At 39.4% G+C, this 14,895-nt stretch overlaps 2 protein-coding genes across 5 annotated transcripts in view; both read right to left on the bottom strand.

The window, feature by feature from the left end:
• Positions 1 to 31: 31 nt before the first annotated feature.
• On the bottom strand, positions 32 to 11,006 carry CENPU (centromere protein U). 2 transcript variants are annotated; one of them, XM_083862538.1, is made up of 12 exons: positions 10,667 to 11,006; positions 10,489 to 10,560; positions 9,090 to 9,207; positions 7,547 to 7,676; positions 7,150 to 7,240; positions 5,989 to 6,061; positions 5,174 to 5,288; positions 4,709 to 4,787; positions 3,750 to 3,797; positions 2,250 to 2,311; positions 1,099 to 1,255; positions 32 to 436 (listed from the first exon to the last, which is right to left on the bottom strand). In XM_083862538.1, exons 2-12 carry the CDS (start codon positions 10,537 to 10,539, stop codon positions 299 to 301), a joined length of 1,062 nt encoding a protein of 353 aa, XP_083718664.1. In that variant the 5' UTR covers positions 10,540 to 10,560; positions 10,667 to 11,006; the 3' UTR covers positions 32 to 298. The 2 variants fall into 2 exon arrangements, with proteins under 2 accessions (XP_083718664.1, XP_083718663.1); XM_083862537.1 differs by having other exon boundaries at positions 10,706 to 11,006.
• Positions 11,007 to 13,174: 2,168 nt separating this feature from the next.
• ACSL1 (acyl-CoA synthetase long chain family member 1) overlaps positions 13,175 to 14,895 on the bottom strand; it is a 37,814-nt gene continuing 36,093 nt past the window's right edge. For all 3 annotated transcript variants that reach the window (XM_083861253.1, XM_083861254.1, XM_083861255.1), the window contains exon 21: positions 13,175 to 14,814. In XM_083861253.1, coding sequence (XP_083717379.1) covers positions 14,674 to 14,814 — 141 coding nt within the window. In that variant the 3' untranslated portion in view covers positions 13,175 to 14,673. The remainder of the gene's footprint in view (positions 14,815 to 14,895) is intronic.

The raw sequence follows: 14,895 nt of genomic DNA, 5'->3' as shown, positions 1-14,895 counted from the left end.
TTATTCATCTTTGTTCAGCCAGAGTCTGTGTTCTCTTTATGATTATATTCCTCTCAAGATTACTTTAACAGCACAAGATTAACACCCAACATTGTTCAGAGTGCACAAAAGTTTTATTAACTGTGATCGCTATTTCCTTTCATTGATATTCTGAGACTATTTGACAATAGATACAATCTCTAAGTTGTTGACTTCTTTTAAACACTGAAACAAAATAGAATAAGAATGATTCAACAAGCTTTAAGCACTGACAATTCTAATAATTGTTCCTGAATGTCTGAAAGTCTAAAAAAGGCACTTAATTTTTCTTTGATGTCTGCTCTTTTTGCACAGCCAGAGCCTCTTCCAGTTTCATATTGATGCTCTCAAAGTGCTTTTCTGCTCCCAGAATTCTCCGAGACTCCACCAGAAGAGCAGGGAGGCTGGAAGTTCCATACTGTTGACAAGGAAATAAAATTACAAGGCAACGCTTTTAACTCTTGGAAAGATCACTGACATATCAGTATTTATTTCTCCTCTATCTAAAATGGCACAACATGACCTTTAAAAGTGAACAACAGCCAAAATCAGAGTGTCTCCTGAAATGTGCGGATTTCCCTTACACAGGGCAGGTGTGTAAATCTTGTCCACAGCAGCCTTGTACCACCTTCCTGGCTACAACAGGAATGGGTTCTAAGGCTACATGAGAAGTTTCTCTGGTCATGAAATCTCAGCATTAAATATCTTACATGGAAGTGCCAGAGCCTCCCCTACTTTTGAACAGTAACACCACAAAAAAATTAATTACTTCTGTCCCACTGTTAATCTTCAATTTCTATAAAGAAGTTACAACTCAGGACAACTGTTTCATTTCTATGTCCTTTGAATTCCTGGATACTGAGAGCAAAACAGCAGAATCTTTCTCTGAAATACTTCAGCTTCTAACATGAGACCAAAAACATGAGTGAGACACTATAGTAAAGTTCAGCAGTGATTCTCAAGGTGCTTCTGCAGACAATTAACAAAATACTGCTACTTAAAAGTTGTTAATAAATAAATCTCATAAATTAAAATAAAATATGTGTAGAAAACTGAAACACATCCAGAATATGTACTTACTACCACTTTTTCTTTTGGGTTTTCTTCTCTATAGTCCAAACAGTCTTGCTGTAGCTCCTTTAAATCAGTAATTAATTCAATTGCTTGCCTCAAGGAAGATTTCCTTTCCTGCAGCTCAGCATATTCTCTTTGTAGTTGTGTCAGTTGCGGTTCAGCTCTGAAAAAAGATCAAGACTTTGATGCTTACATCTGCATATTTATTCCATGAATAACTATGACCCTATTTCCTCTGAAAGAATTCTTAAGAGGTTAGTCAGAAATACAAAACATAGGTTACTATGGAATAGTGCTGAGGTAGAACAACCTGCAAGCTCAGTGTTCCGTGCTTATGCTGAAGCGTATTCAGGATGTAAAAACTACCTACACCTCTGCTAAATAAGCTGGAGTGCTCGATCCATTTAAGTAACAGTGATTTTCATCCAACAGGGTTGCAGAGAAAAGGCTTTCTTAAAATGATCAAAAGATTAAAACACATATAAAAATGTGAAGACAGCTTTCAGGGGCTTCAAACAGTTCTCTGAGCAAAGTTTGTCCATAGTCCTACAAAGAAGAAAAACACCTCTTGTGGCCACAGAGAAAAGGTTTTTACCCTGTTTTGGTGGATCCAAGCCCACGGTTCCCTACAGAGTTACCTTACAGGGTGTATGTTAAATGCAGCTTCAGTCTAAAGCTTGTCACTATCAACCCAAGGGATCTGGGGAATTCTAATGGTTCTTCCAACCATGACACTTAAGATTAATGCCAAATTAGAGAAGGGGAATTAATTGTGTGGCCACATGGGAAGGAAACAACCATGTATTAAGAGCAACTCCTGGCAACCTGCAGAGATGAAACACAATCTCCCACCTCAAAACCAAAGAAGTCCTCTGTATGACCTTTGTAGTTTATGATCCAGCACTTTTGAAATTCAAATCATAACACTGGTGTGAAACACCCTCCCAGTAACTATTTAGCTAAGAGAACTTGCAAGAATGACAGTCTAGGCAACTGAAATATGTAAAGGAGGGGTTATCATGAGCTTTTGTAAAAACAAAAAGCAAGACAGTGATATTTTCATCAAAGTAAAAGGAAAGAACAAAAAAAGTTACTTTCTCTTCTGAGTTACAAAATACCAGACTCAAGTTCTTCATTGTGCATCATAAGAAACACACCCAATTAGCTTTTCTCTGACTTGCACCAGTTGCTTCCTTTTCTTTTTGATGTTTGTTATTGCCTGAAACAAACAGTGAGCAAAGTCTGTGAAACAGTTTCTAAAACTCCAAAGGCAAACAACTCAAATTTTATTGCCTTTTTTTTCTCTGAGGTTTTATGCTGATTGTCATTGTGGAAGATGCTAAAGATACCAGACCTGATAAACTGCCATATTTTACATCTGTATTTGAAACAATTTAAAGCTGTTTAAAATTTCAAACTCTAATCTCCATCCACAATTTTTCTTAAGAAACATTGGATTTACAAGCGTACAAAAGAAGTTTGTGACATTTTGATTTCAAACATTATGAACTCTAGGAGGTTGAAAAATGCAAATTAATATGAATGTTGTTCAGGATGATTGCCATAACTAAGCTGTCTTTAATATAACATGCAATTAAAAGAAAAAAAGTAGCACCCAAAACACCCAAAACTCATCATCATAAATTAAATTTAGCAACTAAAAGCTTAATTTTAAACAAATATCTAAGAATCAAACTAAGGATAAATCTGAGTGGCTGTGAATGCTAGGTGTGTATTAAGATTTTCATTTTACATGCAGAGCAGTTTACCATATCCCCTCAAGTCAACAAGACTTTAGCATATTAATTGCTACTTCCCAGGATAAGCTTTATGTTGACTTTATCTGTTAAAGCTATTTTGCCATTGAAAATTTTGCAGATGATGTTAATTTGGGCAGAAATCCAGACGGTGCCTAAGCTGCTCTTAAATCTCTCTTCTGTAGGGCATTCACCTCTCCCTGATGAAACCACTGCAGTGATTTTGTCCCCTTACACTGGAGCCTCCTTCTGTCAATATTTTCATTGTATTTTCAGCGAATTACTACTTGTTATACATGAAGAGAGTAACTGTCTTCCTCCGAACAAAAATTCTATTTAGAGAATGCAGCTGCTTCAATCTTCCTTTCTTTAAATTAAGCAATCCAATTCTATCCTCACAGGTTGTTATCTGTGCTGCTCTCCTAGATTTTGTATTCATTTTTGTTTCTTTAAGGTTAGCTCTCATTATTTAACTGGCTCTCCAGAGGCCTCACCCTTACTCATTAAAAAAAACAAAACAAAACAAAAACAAAAACAAAAAAACCAAAACAAACAACAAGCAAAAAAACAAACAAAAAACCAACCAACCAACCAACCAAACAAACAAAAAAAACCCCTTAAAAGCCAAAAGAGTAATTGACATGCACAGATCTTACCCATCCTAATGTGCATTCTTTCTTTTTTACACCATATAGCAATATACATCTAGAATTTGCAATCCACCACATTTACTCAGAACTTTTCCAAAAACCTCTGGTGGTTCCCTAACCTCTGTCTGTGCAGTTGATTCTGAGTACAGTAAACGTTTTTGTCAATTATTTTATCTCTTCCAGTCAAGTTCTCAACATTCCAATGCCCACAACTGTATGCTGTACAATCTTGTTATATATATATATTTACCTTAGCATTTTTTTTCTTCATATTCTTTAATTCCTGGACTCCTGCTATCTACAGAGAAGAAGAATTACAGGTTGACAGATTGAGTTGATCACTATCCTCCTAAGAACATGGTTTCAAGAATTACTTTGGAATAACATAAAAAGTTGGTTTTTTTATTTAAAAAAGGTTCAAAGGGACATCATCGGTTGTGTATTGATTCTTTCCTCTCTCCTCATGCCAGAGGAAAACTTGCACAAAAGGAGTTAGTGCAAGTAATACTCCTTGGACCAATTCCTGTTTTTCTGTATCTTTACATAGATGTATAAATCTGATAATTCCAACACTTGTTACTTCTAATGAACCACTCAGAACTATAGCTTTAGTACTTGGCACAACTCCTGCAGAGTTCTGTGTTCATTTTACTCATTTTAATCACCTTAATCTTTCCAGCCAATAAATCACAGAATGGCTCAGGTTGGAAGGGACCACAGTGGGTCTTCTGGTCCAACCCCTCTGCTCAAGCACTTGGCACAGGATTGTGTCCAGATGGTTCTTGAATCTCTTACGCTTACAGTTATGTTCAAAATGTTAATTAAAAAATGATGATTTTCTCTGGAATATGTTAGAGGCCTTACAGCACAAAAATTACATCAACCTATTAAAATTCTAGTCAATGAGCTTTTAAAATAGTGTTTGACATAGCTCTATGCTCATTTAAATTATGCAGCTCACCAGTTTTACTACATAATGATTTAGATATGACAAACACTTCAGCATTTAACAGCAGTGCTTTCACAATTCTTGTGAAAGCCTGCACAGAGGCAGCCAGTCATAACCTGTACACAAAAAAATTGTGTTTTCATATTACTTATACCGACAAGAGATTGGAAACATTACAGCTTGTAAGATAAATGTGTAAAGGCAATTAAAAACTATAGGTATTTTGATCACAAAATTGATTTTATTTCAAGTGTACTTACAAGATCAGTGATTTGGTCCCTGAAAGCAGAAGAGAAGTCATCGATAGCCTTTCTGCAAATGTTTGATTCTATACTTTGTCTGGAGAAGTAAGAGGGACAAAACATATTTGGTTTAGTGAAGGGAAAATCTCATCCAAAACCATTTGAGTAACAAATAAAACCCGAAGTTAAACAGCTAGACAACTACAGATCTTTCTTATTTTAGCAATAGTTTCATTTCTACCTTGAAAAATGTCAGCTGAAATGTGCTGTCCATGTTTGGAAAAATATCAAATCCCTGGAGACCATGTCAAGATCATGATCAACAAACATTTGCATCATAGATACTTAATAATCATTAACATCAGAATGTAACCATGCAATACTGACTCCCTAACAGAGAGTCAGTAAAAACACATTAGCAAAAGTACAGATATTTATTTTTAATACTTTGAATATCCAGTCATGGGAAAGCAGAATATTTACCTGTAATTTGCTGCTATCTTCTCAACTTCAGCCAGAACAACATCCAGTTCTGTAATATCTCTAGGAGATCTTTTCAGCTCTTTGGGACACCAAAACTGTAGAGAATGTGGGCTATCTGGAACAACACAATGAACATAAGCATTGCACAATTCAGGTACATGTTGTAAAACAATAGAAAAACTCTTGTGCTCACCATCAAAATAACCATCTAAAAGTTATGAGTATTTTAACATGAAATTTGAGAAGAGGAACATTCAAATAATTTCACCTGTTATTGCTTGAGCAACTGTGATAGATTTACCTGGGAACACCTTAGAACCAATGGTATGTAACTTAATTCTTATTCTTTGAATCAAGCAAGCCCAGGAACACATCAGTAAACTAAGTAATAAACTACATAGTGTACTGTAGACATGATTTTTTGTGTTAAAAACTATTAGCCTGAATTTGCAACTTGAGTCAGGGACACTCCAACTTCTGCCCCACAGCTGCTGCTCCAGGCTTCCAGACCAAGGACTGTACTGACACCTACACCTCCTACAGCTTCATATCCAAGGCTCCAGGCTTCCCTCCAAAGGAAATCAGGCTGACTTAGAGCTATAATGCACACCTGTGCTTTACCCCCTCAGGGGAGGAATAGGCATATCCAGGGATGCAAACCATAGGGATCAAAGTTGGGTCTGTACCAAAACTGAAACTAAAACTTCCCATTTGTAGAAGCACTAAGCTGCTGCATTCCAGAAATGAAAACCATTGAAAAACTTTGTTCTTGAATGAAGAAGTGCTATATGGGAGTTCTGAAAAATGTACTTTACCAGAAGGATCTGATGTGTTCTCTTCTAAAGGCTGCCTCTTTTTTGCCTGGAATTGAGCAGCATTCACTGTCTCCTGTGACACAAAAAGCAGATTAACTTCCAGAATAAACTCTAGGACTACTCATCTAAACTCCTGAGAAATGACAATTAGGCAGAATGCAAAAAGCATTTCCTGACTGAAGCATCAGTAACATTTCCTTTGACCTGTTCCACCAGTCTCAGCCCAGTGGTCACTCTGCTGTGGGACAGTGGCTGCCTCACTGCACTGGCCACTGACCCATCAGCCACTGGCCACGCAGCAGGGCTGGAGACATCCTAAGGAGCTTAAGGACCCTTGGTTCAGCACAGTCATTGCCCAGGATTAACATTTCCCTGATCAACAGTGCCTGCTCACCCTCCTTTTCACCCACATTCTCTCCCAATCCTTTCTCTACTTTGAAGACTTTGTGACAACTACAATGGCAATTGTACAAGAGTGCTGCATGCATCCACCCTACTGATGAAAGACTAACACTCTGTACTGAGTGTACAATTCCAACAAATTTCAATACATAAAAAACTTGTTCTAACTACTGCATAGCTGCTTTTATCATAGGTTACTTTATTGAGCCTGCAGACAGTTGACTTCTGCTGTATGTCTGGCAGCTAAATGGGCCAAAAGCATTTTACATTAATTGTAAATTTTTAATTAATTTTACACTTATTCAGAACTGAATGGCTTTTAATTCTAACACATATTCAAAATTAATTTTATTAATATTCTTTTCCCCATAAACCTGTTTTGCTTCAATACCAAACAAGTACAAAGGATTCATATTCCATCTCGTATGCCATTCCTCGAGAACATATATTCTAGATACAAAGAAAATAATTTTAAGAAGGAAAGAATATACTCCCAAATGAGCAAGAGAATAGGCTGCAGGATCTAGGAACATCTGGCTATTATAACCCTTGTTGGCATGCTGACTTGTAGCCTTAAGCATTTCACTTGGCCACCTCATAGGAATACTCCGAGGACTGATTATTTTGGATACAATTAAGTACTAAAACTACTAAGAAACAAATGGAAGATCTTCCTCTCCTCTCACCCTCTGATGCAGGCATGGCATGAAGTAAACTAAAATTAAATCGACTGATATACTCATGAAACTTTTTCAGTACCACAGTCTCCTTAGGGGGTTCCTCCCCAGCATCAGCTGTGTTGAATTTCTGAACATCGCCATCGGAGGGCTTGGAGTGACGCGGTTTTTTACTGGGAAAAGAAAAACATACGCTACATCCTTCCTCTGAGGAAGGATGATCTTCAACCATATATACAAAACCTTGTGTTTTGGGGAACATTTTGTACAGCTATGTCTCATATGAGTACTATTAAAGTTCTTGCTTGATTTAAATAGCAAGATGATTTCAGATTTAAACCAAATTTGATTTAATGTATGAGAAATATACTCAAATTTGAATTAAAATATTTTTAAAATAATTTTCTTTGTTACATATAATTTAACTAGAAAGTTTTCCCTTTAAATCTAAAAATATGAAGATCAAATTAAATGCTGACAATTTTATTTTTTTTCCACCAGACCGTCTGTCTGTATTTTGCCTTTGTGGTGCCAAAACACGACTGAGAGCCTCGTTTGGTGACTGTTCCTCTCCATAAGCATCCACAGCAGTACTGTGCAAAGGGTGATCTATAAAGAAAAGATAAACTACATCAACACTGCTCCCATCTTTTAAGGCAAAGAGCGCTGCCAGCCATTAAACATTTAGTAAGAATGTTTGTGGTTTGCTAACTAATTGGTTAGTTTGCTAACTAATAAAAAGGAAGTTCTTGTTACAAGTATTATTTAAGGATTATGAAAAATTATATAGTAAGAGGTTTCATAGTTTCTGTACCCAACCACCTGCTATTTCTTTATGAACCCAAACCAAAGGTAGCTCAACAGGTACACATGGCACTGATCAAGCAAATACTTGGTACATTTTGTTTCAAATCTCTCTTTGCTATGGCATACATAAACCTTCTACACATTTAAACAGCTCTCTTTTTTTTAAATATAGATTTTAAGCTGCTTTAGTGGATGCTATGAGAAGGCAATTACTGCTGCTACAGAATATTTGTAAATGTAGAATTCTTGAAGGTAGCTACTAAAATAGATTAGATCTCTGAGAAATACAAGGTTTTAGCATCCACAGTATAAAATTCTCTTTTCAAGCACACTGCCACAAAACTTTTGTGTTAGTTTACTTAATGTCAGTGGGCATCCTTTTTACAATCTAAATACAAACCAGAGAGATAAGGAAAAGAGCTTTTCATTATGCAGTCTTGCCCTACAAACAATCTTTTTGCTAAATTGTTTTTACAGCTCACTGTCAATGCTGTACCTAAGTCATACTTATATTTCCGTAATTTTCTCGGAGTAGGAATTATTGTAGTTGAGAAATTAGTCTTAACATTTTCTCTACTGCTTCTAATTACACTGGTTTTCAAAAAAAAAAAAAATAAAAATACAGATAGATATAACAGAGGACTCCACACAGAGGAGCATTTACTCCATCTAAATTGATTCTCTTCCTGTGTATTAAAAAGGTACACAAGTCCAATATAAAGCATGGAAGTGGTTTTAATCCTTCACCAAAAATTATATGGATTTATGTTATTTTTTTAAGTGACATCTGAAAGTGGCAGAACAACACCCCTGCAAATGTCCAAGTTTGCTGCCATGAATACTCTTACAGTGGCAAAAATTTCACTTCAGAATTTGCGTAATTTAATAAAGAAGAAGTTAAGATATTGAACTTTGGTTTTTAACTGTAAGTTCTTACACAACTGCAATATTATGATGCATGAAATTCTATCATTTGGACCATAAAGGTAGAATAGTCAGTATTTTTTCTTTGACTTTTATTTTCTCATGATACAGTGCTATTCCTGTTACTTCCTAAATTATAGAAAATAACACAAAATCCCATCTGTCTCTCCTCTTCATTACTTTCTCTTGCAAAGAACCAAAACCTTTTCCTAGGTAAACATCTAAAGCATTTTGCCCACGTGTTTTGTTTGTGAAAATCATACATTAAATGACATTCAAGACAATACTAACCAAAGGAATCATCAAGCTCCTCAAGCTGATTTGTTTCTGCTACTTTCAATATCCTGGAGACATCTGGTTCCTCAAGAGGACGAGATTTCCAACGAGGATTGGAGTTGGTTTTGTGCTCCTGGATGGGTATGGAATTAACAGTTTACCCAGCTTTTTGAGTGTACAACAGACTGAATATGACAATGAATTTTAAGAACATTTGGCTAGAAATACACGTAACCAGAATCATATTGACTCCTAAGCTTATGGCATAAGGATTTGAAGCATATTTTTGTCTCAGGCTACAGGTTTTTCCCCTAAGAGAAGTGATAGTATAAAATGCGTATGTTCTCCTATTGGATACTGTGTTCTACTGCAAGCTTTGTCTTACTTCATAAAAGCATAAAAGCTTAGAAATCTTATAACACTCTACTACCTGGTTTCTATGATCTGCAGTCTTTCTCCTTTCAGACATTAAAACATTTTTTCTTTCACCTCTCTATCACATAAATTTCCACCCTTGTCCTGCTGAATTACTTTCACCTTAAGAAACTGAAAAGGTATAGAGTAACTTCTTATTTAAAAAAAAATAGTGGATTTTATAAATCAAGGATTACAGAGACACTTCTGTAAAGCAGAAGGGTAAGGGAGAATGACAGAAGTTTATGAAACAGTTGTGGAAACAGTTGTGTGCGATTCACAAAATGCATGAGTGACTTTCCTCACTAATTTCCGTGTCTACCTGTAGGGTGAATTATAACTAGAAAAGACTAACCTCTGCAGCTTTTTAATTTTAATTAAAGTGCTTAGCAGTGCTCCAGCATTTCTACTATAATACCAAATATACACATCAACTACTTTCTCTATAGATCTGCTTTTATAGATTGTTTTTAAACTTTTGCCTGTTTGAAAGTCAGTGGTCCATTCAGTGCTACTCCTAAAAGGAAAAGAGAAAACCCCAGGCCAGCAGCCCAAGCCCCCCCAGCAGGGGCTGCACAGCAGTTCCCAGTGCAAAGCAAGCCCTGCATCAACCCCCGTGCATCCATCCAGAGACACTGCCCTGACTGCACACTGACACGGCAGAGTATCACAATACCCTGCGCTGGAAGGGACCCCCAGGGCCCTGCACAGGACCCTCAAGAGCCACAGCTCGTGCCTTGGCTGAGAGCACTGTCCAAACACTCCCTGCACGCTGTCAGGCTGGTGCTGTGCCCACTGCCCTGGCCAGCCTGCTCCAGTGCCCAACACCCTCCGCAATAAATGGGGAGGCCGAGCCCGCCGAGGGCTCTCCCCTCACTCCCCGCGAACAGCCCGAGGGCCTCAGGCACTCCCCTCACGGCCCTTCCCCTGCCCTCCTCTGAACATCCCCACAAACCCAAAACATCGGCTTTTGAATTCTGCCCGACCCAGCGAAACTCACCTCGAGCTTACGGCTGGTTTGAGTCTTCTTTATTTTCTTCTTCGATGACATTTCTCCGTTCAGTATATGCTGCTGAACATGAAACCGAGAATGAAGTTAGTGAAAAACTGTCCCCGATACAAATCAGCTTTCTCTGTGTCTGTACTCGGGAGAGAACAGGACAGCTCTGTCAGCTCACACTATTATTTGTTATTTCAAGCTCTTATGCTCAGCTCACTTCAAGAGCGGCAAAGCGCAGCTCCTCAGCCCAGACCGCCGAGAGGGGAGATATTTACGTACGGACGGGTGTGTGCAGCACGTATCGATGAGCAGGGCACGGAAGAAGCCAACCCTGACGCTGCAGCTGAGGCTGTACCCCGGCCCCGGTGCCGCCCCACAGGACCCGGCCTCACTGTGTCCCGCAGAGCCCCGGCCCCGGTGCCGCCCCACAGGACCCGGCCTCACTGTGTCCCGCAGAGCCCCGGCCCCGGTGCCGCCCCACAGGACCCGGCCTCACTGTGTCCCGCAGAGCCCCGGCCCCGGTGCCGCCCCACAGGACCCGCCTCACTGTGTCCCGCAGAGCCCCGGCCCCAGTGCCGCCCCACAGGACCCGGCCTCACTGTGTCCCGCCTCCCGCCTTCAAACCGCGCGCGCCGCAGGCCGGAAGGGGCGGGGCCGCGGGCCGGAAGGGGAAGCGAAGGGTGAAGGTAGGAGGATGAACCTCACCGACCCCTGTGAGCTCTCGTTTGCCCCAAGGAGTGAAGCAACAACAGCGGGAAAAAAAGAGGGAGGCTGTTCTGGGTTAACTGCTGGCTTTATTCATCAGGGTATCGGCCCCAGCAGACACCCCTCAGCAGAAGCAGCGGGGGAAAAGGGAGGGGAAAAAAAGAGGGAAACCCCCCAATGCAGCACCTTTTATTGGGGGGAGGAGCTCAGGGATGGGTTTAACTGGGGACAAATCAGGGACCAAGGGGGTCTGGCTCTCCAGGTAAATGACATACATAGTAACAAATTAATAACTCAGGTGGGGAGACAGCTGAAGTCTTGTCCAATCACTTGGGGTCCTTACTGGAACTTTCCAGACTTTTGGGAGAGACCCCAAAGTGACAGACAAGGCCCAGGGGCTGGATAACTTCTGACTGACATAGAACTGGGGTTGGGATGAAACCAATGAGGGTGGAACATGGGTAACATGGGGCAAACCATTACAACTTACAAAAATGAACTTAATACAAGGAACAAATACATACATAAAACTGATAAAACCAAAACCACACTACTACAGGGGGGAGGGAGCTGCTAGGGAATCCAGGCTCGGGGATAAACAACTGCTCCTGCCTGAGCCCTTTCTGTGTGCATTGCTCAGCTCCAGGGGACGGAGCCGAGCCCCAGCTGGGAGAACCCCCCAGGCCATTCACGGGCCCAATAAATCGCCTAACCCCTGCTCTCCTCTCTACTTTTCTATTAATGAGTGATTAAATACAAAAAACCCAAACCGCGACAACTTCTCGGTTTTTTTCCCCCCCTTCCTTTCCCCGACCTGACGCTGTGCATCTGGAAAAGCAAGCGAAAGAGATCGCTTCTGCAAAAGTAGAGTGAAAGCTACGGTCAGAAACAGTTAAAAAAATTTAAACAGCACGAAAATAGAACTTGCTTTAAGAGCGTGCTAAACAAAACAAAGAGTAGGCTTCAGCTTGAAAACTTTAAATTCCATCTCTGGCAATGAAATCGTTAAGAGAAGATTGAGCAATTTGCCAAGTCCCATCAGTCTCTTTATCCACTGGCAGTGGTGACACCCCAACACAGCCTTTGGCTTTAGCCAGACAAATAAACTAAGACAGTGAAATAATCACTTTACACATAAGAGGTGGTAAGTTCTCTTTAGACTACTGTTTTGCTGGCTGTAGCCACATCAGCCACAAACAAGACAGTACAAATTTGTTTCTGTAGCAAGAGATGGCTTTTCCAGAAAGGTTTCTTCAATAGAATGTTGTTAAGAACACAAAGATCCAGTCCTCACCCATCTCTCAGCCATCTCCAATAGGAGACAGTTCCTGCCTTTCCAAGCAGCATACACACAGATCTTGGTATGTTATTGAATAAGTGAAAAATTTGGTTTAGCTTTCCTTCAGTATGGAAAAAATATATAAAGGAACATACAAAATTGAGAGGAAAAACTCTACAGTGAGTAGGAACAGAAGTTTGCTTAGTGTCTTGCACTGACATCTGTATTCACATGGAGCTTTAAATAGTGTCTGGCTGGTGGTGCTGCCTCTACCCTGGTTTGGTAACTCTGCCCCTGAAATCTCTCAAAACAAACCCTGATTTAAGCCAAATGCATGGTGTGAGGGCAGGAATAAAGAAACCCACTACAACCCAGGCAGAGTTTTAGAAAACTCCACCTTTCACTTCAGTCATTTGATGTGACAGTAAGAACACAGGAAAAGGATTTAAAAAATTTTTTTGCTTGTTTAGTAATGCACTGAAAGAGCAAGTTACATAAAACATGCATCCTTTTCTTACAAATATTGGCCAACACCTTAAACATTAAAAGTAATTTCCCAAAAGTAAAAGTGTAAACAACCAGCCTTTATACTGTATTTAGTATGTCTGTACCAGCAGAGTTTTACAGCTTGTCAGTTAGAATATTACACCTGGGCTTGTTAGTCAGCAGCATTTTTCCTTGATAAACAAACACATCACAGCATTGAAATGCAGAAATATTTATTTTGGTTTCCTTCATTGGTTTTGAAAATTGTTTTGGTTTTATAAAACATAGAAATAGCCAACACTAAGCAAACATTTGAATTTCAATGTAACAAACTACTGCTCTAACAGTTGACTTGGATTTGTGTACCTGAATTGCATACACATATGAAATTATGCTACAGAGTAGTGCATTACAATCACACACAAATCTTAGTGCAAACCTTGTTGTGCTTGTATTTTACATATATCCATGTTTTCAAAAAACAGCAATGAATGTTAATGCAAAACCAACTCTGTTAAGGATAGCAAAAGACTTATGCTGTAATAAGGCTTATTTCTGCTGATTTTTCAAACAAAATATAACTAGTTATTATTTTGCAATTTATCTGGGAATTAGATTTTTATCCCTGAACAAATACCTATCCTGGGCCAACGCACAGTTCTGTTGGCATGTATAAATAATTCCAATTGCTTCAAAGCATCAGGCAAAAACATTCTACCTGACCTATTTTGCTATTCAGTGAAGAGTACTCAGTGGCTCATACATAAAGCACAGAAAAGACAGGTTATGTCAGAAGCTCTTCCACTTACAGAGGGCCTGGCACATTTTTTATAAAATGCATTTGAAATACAAATTCATTACAGGGAAACAAGTGCCTGGTAGAGGTGCGACGTTTACCCTGACTGTTAGCACAGCCCAGCCCCCTGATCTGGATTTTAGGTCTCTAGTGTTCTGGCCAGAGCTGGGATCTGCTCGTTTGCAGGGCTGGCACCACCCCAGAGTCATGCTAACATAGCAGAGGCTACACTTGCTGAATGAACGGCATCCACACAGCACAGAACCACCATATGCACACTTACTCTGAGGAACTTCTACTCATCAGTCTTCGTTGTGTGGAGTGCTGACTTCTACCTTATAGAAGTACATTCCATAACTGGCTGCAGATGTAGAAGGGAGATACAGCTCAGATGCCTTGCCCCAGGTAATATTGGGACTAACTAAAGATGTGATACCAGCTACGCAAACTGTAAGGGTTTGGGTTTTTTGGTGGGTGGGTGGTGGGGTTTTTTTTAATAGATTAAGTAATTTTTCTGAGGATGCAAGATACTTAGAGGCATTTTCAAAGCTGCCAAATCCTTTGTGGAATTGACAACTGCAAAACACACTGCAGACAGCAAACATGCTGGCAATAAAACCTTAGCTCCTTGGTGAAAGTGAGTCCCATTTTTGACCAAGGAAATATTAAATAACTTACATATAGTTACCATTTATAGTTAAGGCTCTTTTTGGAAATTGTAGGTCACCATAAAAACAGTATGCAACACGACTTGACAGTAAGGCAGTGTTCCATTTCTTCAATGTTCCTATGGCAAGTACCCATTTTTGTACAAGTTAATGATTGCACAGTTTCCTTCCCTATTTTTGCTGTAGTCAAAATACAGATATGAAGGCCAACAGTAGACAGACGTGTGCCACTTTCCTCGTTCCATTTGCAGTTACATTTTGGCATTAGCATAGAGTTCATTTATCTGTGACTGGAAGTATTTTCGCAGTTCTGGTCGCTTCGCTTTCAGTGTTGGTGTCAACAGGCCGTTTTCAATAGAAAACATTTCAGTATGCAGGACAATGTCCTTCACCTGGAAAATAAAATGTTACTAGCCAAGCTGTATTCCTTGAAATAGATAAGACTATTAAAAACTTGCCCCGTCATCATAAAG

Source organism: Zosterops lateralis (genome assembly GCF_965231275.1).
Source record: "Zosterops lateralis genome assembly, chromosome: 5".
In the NCBI taxonomy this organism is placed as follows: Eukaryota; Metazoa; Chordata; class Aves; order Passeriformes; family Zosteropidae; genus Zosterops; species Zosterops lateralis.
This window is presented reverse-complemented; position numbering and strand designations above follow the sequence as displayed.

Excerpts from the sequence above, each read along its gene's own strand:
- CENPU (XM_083862538.1), bottom strand. The coding sequence starts at position 10,539 with ATGTCATCGAAGAAGAAAATAAAGAAGACTCAAACCAGCCGTAAGCTC. Across the intron at positions 9,208-10,488 it reads AAACCAGCCGTAAGCTCGAG|GAGCACAAAACCAACTCCAA; the intron begins GTGAGTTTCGCT and ends ATACCCATCCAG. Across the intron at positions 4,788-5,173 it reads AAGATAGCAGCAAATTACAG|ACAAAGTATAGAATCAAACA; the intron begins GTAAATATTCTG and ends TTACTTCTCCAG.